Source organism: Primulina eburnea, chromosome 8 (genome assembly GCF_022965805.1).
Source record: "Primulina eburnea isolate SZY01 chromosome 8, ASM2296580v1, whole genome shotgun sequence".
Classification (NCBI taxonomy): domain Eukaryota; kingdom Viridiplantae; phylum Streptophyta; class Magnoliopsida; order Lamiales; family Gesneriaceae; genus Primulina; species Primulina eburnea.
In genome coordinates this window covers 40,514,832-40,526,039 of record NC_133108.1, presented here as the reverse complement: position 1 = coordinate 40,526,039, position 11,208 = coordinate 40,514,832, and the positions used below count along the sequence as shown (strand labels likewise).

Below are 11,208 nucleotides of genomic sequence, written 5' to 3'. Positions count from 1 at the left end.
TGTGATCTTGGTGCTAGCATAAATCTTATGCCTTATTCATGCTTTGAGAAATTGGGGATTGGAGAAGTTAAACCAACCACTATTTCCCTTCAACTTGCTGATAGGTCTATTAAATATCCTAGAGGGGTTATAGAGGATGTTTTGGTTAAAGTTGATAAATTTATATTTCCAGTTGATTTTGTTGTGCTAGACATGGAGGAGGATCGTGAGATCCCCCTTATTTTAGGCCGTCCTTTCTTAGCTACTGGAAGAGCTCTCATAGATGTTCAAAAAGGTGAGTTAGTTTTGAGGTTGAATGATGAGAAGGTAACTTTTAATGTTTTTCGTAGTATGAAATATCCTGGATCTTCTGATTGTTATAGAATAGATGCTATTGATGATATTGTTGAGTGTAGTGTGCAGGATATTTTTATTGAAGACCCACTGGAAAAGCTTTTGGTTAGCCCAAAGTCCACGGAATCCAGCAGAGAAGAAGTGGAGGAATGTATGAACTTTTTAGAGGGATCAAAGCCACTGCCAAGATCGGTGAATGCGAAGATTGGGGAGCTTGGACATATTCCAAAATCACTTAAACCTTCCATAGAAGAACCACCATTCCTCGAACTCAAACCACTTCCTCCTCATTTAAAATATTTATTTTTGAAGGAAGAACATAAACTGCCAGTAATTGTTTCTTCTTCCTTGACAGGTGATGAAGAAGAAAAGCTCGTGAGAGTGCTGAAGGACAACATATGTGCCATTGGATGGAGCATAGCTGACATCAAGGGAATAAATCCATCCATGTGCATGCACAAAATTTTAATGGAGAAGGAGCACTCTCCCACCACTCAACCTCAAAGGAGATTGAATCCAGCTATGCAAGAGGTCGTCAAAAAGGAGGTAATCAAACTCCTTGATGCAGGTATGATCTTTCCTATATCCGATAGCAAGTGGGTAAGTCCTGTGCATGTTGTTCCTAAGAAAGGGGGAATCACTGTTGTTGAAAATGAAAATAACAAATTAATCCCCACTAGAACTATGACTGGGTGGCGTGTTTGTATTGATTATCGCAAATTGAATGATGCCACAAGAAAGGATCACTTTCCCTTACCTTTTGTTGATCAAATGTTAGAGCGTTTGGCAGGTCATGCTTTCTATTGTTTTCTAGATGGTTATTCTGGATATATGCAAATCCCCATAGACCCCGAAGATCAAGATAAGACCACTTTTACTTGTCCCTATGGTACATTTGCTTATAAAAGAATGCCATTTGGTTTGTGTAATGCTCCTGCTACTTTTCAACGTTGTATGATGTCGATTTTTCATGATATGGTTGAAAAGTATATTGAGGTCTTCATGGATGACTTTTCTGTTTTTTGTTCTTCCTTCGACTCTTGTTTGATTAATTTGTCAAAAGTGCTAAAGAGGTGTGAAGAAACGAATCTTGTACTTAACTGGGAGAAATGTCATTTCATGGTAAATGAAGGGATTGTCCTTGGTCACAAAATTTCTGAAAAAGGTTTTGAAGTGGAATTTCTGTTGGCCTTAGAGGTTTTGATGTATTAGTATTTTTTCTTCATGGTTGTGCTTAGGGATAAGTAAAAAATCTTGGTTTAACCGATCAAATCATATTAAATCAAAAATTCGTTTCGATTATTTTTTTAAAAAATATCAGTCAATTCGATTTAATCGGATCAGTTTGGATTTTGAATTAAAAAAAATATATTAAACCAATATATACACAATATGTATATATATAATTATTATTGAACTTGGCCTTATTTGCAATTATGGGTTTTTATTGGTGCCAGTGTTGGGCTTTAAATAAAAGCCCAATCTTATTTTAGGTCCAAAAGGCTGAACCAACCAGAAAAGTTAGAAAACCAACCCATCTTCATCTTGACACCGTCTGTCTCCTGTCCATCGTTCTTATCTTTGTTGCCGTAACCCTAACTTTCGAACCAACAGACGACGGGACACGATACTTGTTCTACTAATTTACGTGAGTATGTGTTGTATCTTTGAGTAATTGAGGGATCTGTAAAAGTTTATGATTCGATTTCTGCTTATTTATGCATCCACTTGTTGTCAATGGGGTTTCGGCTAAACATATGTTTTAGTATCTCAACAGGTTGGTCTCTTGTGTTTGTTTCGGTGGTAACAGATTTTTAATTGGTTCGGTTAGGTCGGTTTTGATAGGGAAAATCGGTGGGTTCGTTGTTCAGTTTGCCAATTTCGTTCAGTCAGTTAGGTTTTGACCGATTGCTCATACCTAGAGTGGTGCCTTCTACGACGATTTAGTTACCCCTATTCATAACAAATCTGGATCCACTGATTGCAGATTTATGGTTCGTGTGGTGTAATTAACTTTATAAGAAAGAAAAAGGTTGCAAGCTAATCTGTTTTGGGGATTAGTTTTATAAATGTGTTTGAGGTTGCCTCATAAGTCATTCACAATTCCTGTGCATTAACTGGCTGCAGGTAAGTTACAGACTGGAAATGTATCCAGGAAGTGGCACTAATATTTTTAACGAACTGATCGTCCTAATAACAAACCCATCTTTTTTTTAGTGGGGATGTTATCTTTTTTGTATCATTCTTTGTTGTATGCCCGATTGCATAAATAATTATCTACACTGATTTTCATTTCCTCGTTTTCTGTTCTCATTTCTTATGCTTACTCCTCCTTCCACTTTTTGTTGCTAATGCATTTGTCCTAAAAAGTTATGCAAACTAAACTTTAGCCTTTTCCATTATTCCCCGCGTCTATCATTGTCTTTAATTCGAGGAATTCAACACTTCATTGATTTTACACCTGTTGAACATCTTGGTCCACTTTATGACAACTCGGATTTCTATCGTTTCTGTTTCTTTTTATGCTATGTTTGTCAACCGTTTTATTAAGTTGTTCGAATAGAAGCTCCTTGGAGCCATACCTCATATAACCTATTCGATCAAGATCATTACTTTGGAACTCCTTATGGCCATTCTTTTTATTTCAGCCTATCCACATATTTCTTCTTTCTTTTGCAAATGCTTCCGGGTTTTGCATTTTCCCAGAACTGCAATAGAAGCTCATTTTGTTAGAGGTCTAAGATGCCAAGGACAAGAGCCACTGCTGGAGCTACTAAATCTATCGAACATGAGAAGCTGGTTGAGTCTGAAGAGCAGGTTGAACTTGGTGCTGACAATGATATGGAGGATACGCTGGAAGAAGAGATTGAGTATGAGGAAGTAGAGGAGGAAGTGGAGGAGGAAGAATTGGAAGAAGAGGAAGAAGTGGAAGAGGTCGAGGAAGAGGACGACGATGACGAAGGCATGGAAAATGATGAAGGGGACGATGACATGGAGAAAGAGCACGCTGACCTTCTCGCGCTTCCTCCACATGGTTCGGAGGTTTATATTGGTGGAATTCCTCAAGATACTTCTGAAAATGACCTGAAGCGCTTTTGTGAATCTATTGGAGAAGTTACAGAGGTAAAGTATTTTTAAGTGTCATGTGGCGTGGTTAATTTGACTGATGTTTTGATTGCCTTGTATGTACAATTGACAGGTGAGGATAATGAAGGGAAAAGACTCAAATGAAAACAAGGGATATGCTTTTGTAACTTTCAGGACCAAGGAATTAGCTTCCAAGGCTATCAAGGAGCTTAATAGTACTGAATTGAAGGTTAGATGAGTGCTACCTTCCTTTCACTCACAAATCCACACACAATCACACTCATAATTGCACCCGTTGTTTTTTATATTTGTAACACATAATATCATAGTTGATTCTCGTTGATGTGGGTTTCTTGTGGTTGGTTGATTGGTTAAATATGATCAGTATTATTATATTATTTTTTCTGGTGTGGATACTTGTAGGGAAAAAGATTGAAATGCTCTTCTTCTCAAGCAAAACATAAGTTGTTCATTGGTAATGTACCCAGAAACTGGGGAGAGGAAGATATGAGGAAGGTTGTGAAAAAAGTAGGGCCTGGGATTGTCGCCATCGAACTTTTAAAGGTGAGGGTTTGATTCCTTCTGTACACCTTTTTTATCATACTGCCAACTTTCTGGTACTGCGTGACAGATAGTCCTTTATTTACTTGACTGCCAAAATGTTCAGGTTATATGCGTATCTTCTTTTTGTAGGATCCACAAAATTCAAGTCGGAATCGTGGATTTGCATTCATCGAGTATTATAATCATGCTTGTGCGGACTATTCCAGACAGAAGATGTCAAATCCTGATTTTAAGCTTGATGACAATGCTCCAACTGTGAGTTGGGCTGATCCCAAAAGTGCAGAATTGTCTTCTTCACAGGTATTTGTTTTAGGCTTATTCTTCATCGATCTTTTGTTGAATTGTGTTGAGTATATGATCAATGGGGCCTAGTTCAAAATGCAAAGGTATGGGTGATTGCTTGATTAATCCATGTAAATCGTAATCATCAATGAGGAGCTAAAATTTACGTGGAAAAAAAATAAGGCACTCTAAATAGGTTCCTATCAAAATACACAAAAAGAAGCACGGCAGCTGGATTAAAATACTCCCAACAAATAACAATCACAACAATAAAGACTTGAAAAGTGAAAGAACATAATGACCGATCACCGATCAAGTTCAAACTCTCTCTTTTCATAATGAAAACTAATGAATCAAATCATAAAATAAAAAAATTTGTCCGTCCTGGAACTAGGGCAAAAATTCTTGAACCTGAAAGAACGTTCAGATGTCCAAATTAGGTCACAGTAATTACACACTGTACAAAGGAACTTGAAGGATACAAGTGAGCCAAGAATAACTATATATTATATATTAACAAACTAGTTTATATCCTCATATAGAACTGCCACTGCTTATTTTAAATTATTATGCTATTAAAAGATACTTACTGGGCCTTTGTTGTACAGGTCAAAGCAGTATATGTGAAGAACTTACCCAAAAATGTTACTCAAGATCAGCTTAAGGAGTTGTTTGAACGTCATGGAAAAATTTCAAAAATAGTTCTTCCTCCTGCAAAGCCAGGACAAGAGAAAAGCAGATATGGTTTTGTTCATTTCGTGGAAAGATCAAGTGCCATGAAAGCTCTGAAGAACACGGAGAAATATGAGATTGATGGTAAAATCCTTATCCCTAGTATTTTCCAGTATTTTGGTTCTGGCTTATAAGACTAACCATTATGCTACTGCTTGTTTGTATTCTTTCTTTGGTTTTGTTTTATTAGGTCAAGTTGTAGAATGCTCACTGGCAAAGCCACAGGCGGATCAGAAAAATGCTGGGGTATCAAATTCACCGACGCCAGCTATACTTCCAACCTATCCACCTCATGTTGGATATGGTTTGATTGGATCCCCCTATGGCGCTGTAGGTGCTGGATATGCTGGTGCAAACTTTGCTCAAGTAAGATGTACCATATTTTTCTTTGCTCCTTTTTGTGAACTGATTTTTTTTTCTTGTTTTTTTTATATTTGTGTTTTAACAATCGCTTTCTGGAAATAGAACCCACATCTGTCCCTCACTCCTTCCCTATTTCCACTTTGTTGGTGTTGTATTCCCTTGTCCTATAATTGGAGAACACCTACTATTTGTGACATCTGTTCAGTTGTTCTTAAGCTTGGGTGTATGAACTGCCGAACTGATTCAATACGTGGGGTTTGATGCAGTGGCAACCTTCAAGATTCTATACCTTTTTCGTAAAGTTCAAATGGGTTGTTTGGAAGTTTTTCTAAATGCTATAACATCCATTGTTACGATATTAGAACAAGGACATGGTCTCATATTTGTAGATTATCTGCATCAGCTTATTGTACCCATACAAATTTATACTAATGGAAGCACCCACATGATTGTACCAGTCACAATTGCCACCACGCCTCACGCACAAACAGTCCCATTGGTTCCTGTATTCAACATCATTATCAACATCTCATCATCACTTTCACAAACATATTACATTATGTAAAAACCAAGCGTTGTTGAGGCACTTTAATCTCTATTGTTAATTATGGATATCAAGAGGTGTAGGAATTATTAAAATATTATTTAAAATGATAAAAAATTTCTATCCATGTTGTACCCTTTTTTTAACATCGGTACATAGATGTGTCTTGGATTGATGGCGAGCATTGTGAGGCAAGTTCAATGCAGTTGTGATATCCATGAAAGGAGTCGAGAGATACGAAGTAGGAAAGAGTGAAAATTGAGACTAGACAATAATCCAATATGATCTGTGTATATGTTTCATGAACTCAAGTTGCAATGATTTATGAGATGTTTCCAAAATGCTGCATTTAGTACCACTGAAATTATAGTTGTAGATGAAAATATTACAAAATTCGAGTGAGTAATCTGTAGATGAAAGTTTGATACAATTTCCTAGAGTTCATTCTTGTCTTTGTTGTTCTTATTAGAGGTGATACGTGCCTTTGCAATTTTCTATCATTTTCAATATCCTCTTAAATTCACATTTTGATACCAAACCAATCCATTCTGATATTAGAAGTCTCCATCATATCATCGTGTTAAACTACTGGATGTGAATTCTCCTTTTGCAGCCCTTCTTCTATGGAAGGGGAGCATCCCCTGGCATGGCCATGATGCCTATGCTTTTACCTGATGGAAGGATTGGATATGTTCTGTAAGTGAAATATTTTTAGATTGCAATTTAATAGAGCTATGATAAAAAATTTATGCTCGTAATATATGATTTGTGATCCGAGAGTCAATCGGACTTATTTGTGGGTTGTCAAACGTATATCGTCTCGAATAATTATCTAGCCATAAAAGATATTTGAGATTGAATAAAATAGTTTATATCGTACAAAAATTACATCGTAATGGCAACAGCAGTCATATTACCATTACTGTTGTAATCCACATCGTAATTTAAGCACATGCATCATAAATGTTCTCTGATGATTAAGTTGAAGTTAAAGGCATATCCATTACAATAAGTTAAAACATAGGAACCATTCAATAAAATTAAAAATAATGAATATATAATTTAATGGACAAGAGTTCACCCACCAGGGGCATATAATCTGTAGATTGTGGACATGTCATTTTGATCGAACAAAATTTTAGTTTATGGTGCAGTTCTTTTATGAAACTATGCTGTTCTGTGTAGGCAACAACCTGGAGTACAGCCACTCACCGCTCCGCCACAGCAAAGAGGTGGTGGTAGAAGCAGCGGTGCGGGTGGAAGTTCGAGCGGCGGTCGACGTGGTGGTGACAGTGGCCGTGGGCGCAGTCGGTACAATCCATATTAATTCTGTATTTATTTGAGCAATTTGCATTAAGGTTGTTTAACCTTGTCATAATTCATAATGAGATTGTATCTTTGGTAGTTTGTTTTATAACATCAGATGAAGCAACTTTTAGATATTACCGAAACCCGTAATGTTGAGTAGTTTCGTTCTAGTGTTAAATTATTTTTAAACTATCAATTTTTATGTTATAGTTCTGTATGATTGAAGACATTGAAATAATAATATGTGCTTGAAGTGAGAGACACCAAATGTTTGGTGTCATGTTTTTTTCTCTGAAGATTTTGTTCTACATCTTTCTCGATTTGTTTCGATGAAACACCACCCGTTAGACGATTTTTGGAAATATCGAGGTTTCAGGGATATTTCGAAAATTATACGTGTTTCAAGAAATTGGGACAGGATACATCCCCTTGCAATGGGGACCCAACGGTAGCACCCATCTTCTTGTCTTTAGCTCACCAAAAAATAATAATTTTTGTTCTGACAATATTTTTATTCTTAAAAAAAACTCCAACAAGTTTTGATTGGGTTATTATTTAATATTTTATGAAATAGGTAAAATAAATATTTATAGTTAATTTTTCAAACAAAATTTGTTGACTCGGTGAATTAATTAAATCTTAAACAAGCTATTGCCTCTGAATGCCCCTTTTTCTATGTTATATGTTTGAATTTGGTTAATTCGGATTTTGGTCATTTAATATGTCAAATTTATACATTAGTTCGGATCGTATGGATAAAATTAGTTGGATTTAATTATAATTCATTCGATTTGAAAAAAAAAAAACGAAAGACCAATTAAACTCGAAAATACAAAGTCAAGACGACCATCAAATGTATGCTTTTCCTGATTGGTGGTGAGTTTTCAAATCATTCAACTTTGAACCATGCTCGAAAATGGTCACGCCTATTTATGCGTGTGTTTATATTTTGTATTATAAAAAAGAGTGAGTCTCACGTAGGAACGTCTCACGGATCCTAATCTGTGAGACTGATCAACCCTACGCATATTCACAATAAAAAATAATACTCTTAGAATAAAAAATAATATTTTTTCATGGATAACCCAAATAAGAGATCCGTCTCACAAATACGACCCGTGAGACTATCTCACACAAGTTTTTGTCAATAAAAAATAACTCTTAATAGAAAGATATACGAAAAACCAACGAGCTAGTAATGTGAAAAAAACAGTAGCACAATGCTTAAAATAAAGCAAACTGAGGCCTTTATGAAATATAATGTCCTTAAAACAGATTCGTCCCCTCGGGTATGTGATTCGAAGATGAACTTTGTAGCACCCCATAACTTAAAGGGTATATGATATATTATATTTTATTACTAAAATTTATTAATTATTATATAATTAAATATTTATATATATAATAAAATAAAATGAATAACTAATATATTATTTATATACATTCACACATGCATACATACCTACATACCATCATCATAGTTGCTTAACCAACACACCACCTCCCTTCTTGCCCAACCGGTGAGCAAGATTTGTTCATCATAGATTGGAGATGAGGCTTGATCATTGCCTATAAAATGCACCCTTCACTTCAAGAAATTCAAGAGTTCTCAGCCTAAATTTTCGAGTTTGAGGAGTGGGTCTAGTATAGGGTGGAGTGGTGAGAGTTTATAACTCAAAAAAAAAAGTAGAGTAAATGAGCCAAAAATATCTTTATATACCCAAAACCCTTCCAAAAATTCTATAAAAATTCCACAACACTCTCTACATACCCAGAAAGCTATCAGAAAAAGAGGTGTCGAAAAACCATCAACCGATTTTTCGTTAAAATTCAGAAACCGCTACTGTTCGGGAAGGGAATAGTGCCGGAAAACTCGTTTTTCAGGTACTGTTTTCACTCCCATTTTTCATACGTTTCTTGACCATATTTTACCTTAGTCCAAGCGTGAAAGTTGTTCACTGCGTGTCATACTGCTCATTCATGTCTTTGGTTTCCCGGAATCGGCCTCGGAAATAGTATTTTCCGGCAGCCGAAGTCGGGGTGTGAGTATTACTAGTTTTTCCTTTTCTGGCACATTTCGGCTGGAAATTTCAGAAAACTTATAACGTAAGAATTGTAGGAAATCAAATTTTACGTTTCCTGGAAAAAAGGTGGCCGCGCGTGGTGGCCGGAAGACCGACCACGCGCCGGCGGAAGCGGCGCGTGTAACACACGCGCCGGTAAAAATCGGAAATTTTATTTGCCGAAGCATGCTGTTTATTATTCTAGGCTACTGTACAAGTTTCGTAATTTTTGGATGAGTATTGCATTTACTGTGAATTTTTAAAGAGAGATACTATGATTTTCGGATATGATATACTATCTATATGATCATATAAACCTTTGTATAAATGTTCATAGCCTTCAATACTTGAAAAATATATCATTAGAAGTAGCTATGAAGTTTTATAATTTTTTGACTCACAAGTTAATTATTATGATTTTTGTGAGTTATATATTAAATGTTATATATATCGATTAATGATAAAAATAATTTCAAATATTGCCTATTTTGAATTTTTCAGTTATTATTATATTTAGAGTTGTTATAGGAAATATTGTAATTTTTGGAGTCAAATATTAATTATTGTAAATTTTAAAGATAGTTTTGACTATTAGAAAATAATTAAATAAATAAATAAAATAAATTTTTTTTTGAACTTTTAGTCAATAAATAAATTTTATAAAGTTAGATTCTTTATTATTTAGGGATAATCTATATCCAAAAGTGTTTATTATACTAATGATAATCGCATTGGTCAATAGGATTGACTTGAACTTGGAACTCTCCCTCTCATCTATAGTAAGTCTCAAGGTGAGGAAATTCTTTATCATTCTTCCTATATAGCCTTTGGCATTTGGCCTGGAAATTATGATATGATTTATATTCTTTAACGATATTTACTACAGATTATTGATTTCTTACGCCTATGCATAAATTTTGTATCTTTAAATCGCGTTGATGCATATGAATATGCCCCATCCTGAATGTCCTTTTTATCTTACTGACTCCTTATTCATGCCGGTACTACCTTTCTGAAATGAGTGAATGCTTCAATATAACATTCTCATTGTAATATCATCATACTAGATGTGATTCTTATCAAGCTTCCACTGAATGATGTTTTGGTTAATCATCAAATGAATGAATGAATGACTGAATGATAAGGTGATTGACCAAAACAAAGCCTTGGACAACGGACTTTGGTCTGGAGATTGAGTCCATTGAACAACGTGACTTTGGTCCGGGTTTATTAGTTCACTTGGCTCGTTATTCTTTAATGCCATTATTTTGGCGTACTCATATAACCGAATGTTGATTCTTTTGTCTATTGTATCATTCTTTCGAATTTGAGTATCATATTCACCTTTATTTAATTCTCACTAAGTCCTTAAAGACTTAACCTCTCTATTTTTCTTTATCTATTGTGATTTCCAGAGCCAGGTAACCAGGATTTGGATAAAGAGAGAAATATCGATGTATGATCTGCCAGTTGTTGTCTGGAATAAATTGCTGGAAAGCATAATAAGTCATTTAGTCTATGAGTCAGTTTGTTTGAAATGTTTATGTCATTGTCACTCTTACCGTCTATGTTGTTTGGACATGTAAAACTTTATCGTAATTTACTAGTACTTGTACGTTTCGCTTCCGCTATTAAAGTTCTTTGATAGTTCTTATTACAGCCTGTGATACTTCTAAAGAGACATAAATCTCTTATGAGGTATTATTAGGGAGTGTGGCATTCCTTGAGGTATAGTTTCAAGATAGGGTGCCACAGAGGTGGTATCAGAGCCAAACATGCTAGGATAGGTTACCTAGAAATGTAAAATGCAGTTAGTTTTTTTTTTATCTGCTCATCACTAATAATTATTTTCTTAATTTTATTTATTTATCACAGGATGTCTGACTCTAGTCAGGGAGCCCATTTAGACCCTATCTATGTTCGTTCAGATTC

At 35.2% G+C, this 11,208-nt stretch overlaps 1 protein-coding gene across 5 annotated transcripts; it reads left to right on the top strand.

The window, feature by feature from the left end:
• The first annotated feature begins 1,823 nt into the window (after positions 1–1,823).
• LOC140839755 (heterogeneous nuclear ribonucleoprotein Q-like) lies at positions 1,824–7,356 on the top strand. 5 transcript variants are annotated; one of them, XM_073206686.1, is made up of 9 exons: positions 1,824–1,981; positions 3,040–3,456; positions 3,533–3,649; positions 3,844–3,984; positions 4,114–4,284; positions 4,875–5,082; positions 5,189–5,364; positions 6,519–6,601; positions 7,091–7,356. In XM_073206686.1, exons 2-9 carry the CDS (start codon positions 3,076–3,078, stop codon positions 7,230–7,232), a joined length of 1,419 nt encoding a protein of 472 aa, XP_073062787.1. In that variant the 5' UTR covers positions 1,824–1,981; positions 3,040–3,075; the 3' UTR covers positions 7,233–7,356. The 5 variants fall into 5 exon arrangements, with proteins under 5 accessions (XP_073062787.1, XP_073062789.1, XP_073062791.1 ...); XM_073206688.1 differs by having other exon boundaries at positions 1,831–1,981; positions 2,982–3,456; XM_073206690.1 differs by having other exon boundaries at positions 1,836–1,985.
• Positions 7,357–11,208: the final 3,852 nt, after the last annotated feature.

What these genes read in the sequence shown, in the direction of transcription:
- LOC140839755 (XM_073206686.1), top strand. Translation starts at nt 3,076, where the DNA reads ATGCCAAGGACAAGAGCCACTGCTGGAGCTACTAAATCTATCGAACAT. An exon ending in CTATTGGAGAAGTTACAGAG is followed by an intron (nt 3,457 to 3,532) that starts GTAAAGTATTTT and finishes TACAATTGACAG; the next exon opens with GTGAGGATAATGAAGGGAAA. An exon ending in CTGGTGCAAACTTTGCTCAA is followed by an intron (nt 5,365 to 6,518) that starts GTAAGATGTACC and finishes CTCCTTTTGCAG; the next exon opens with CCCTTCTTCTATGGAAGGGG.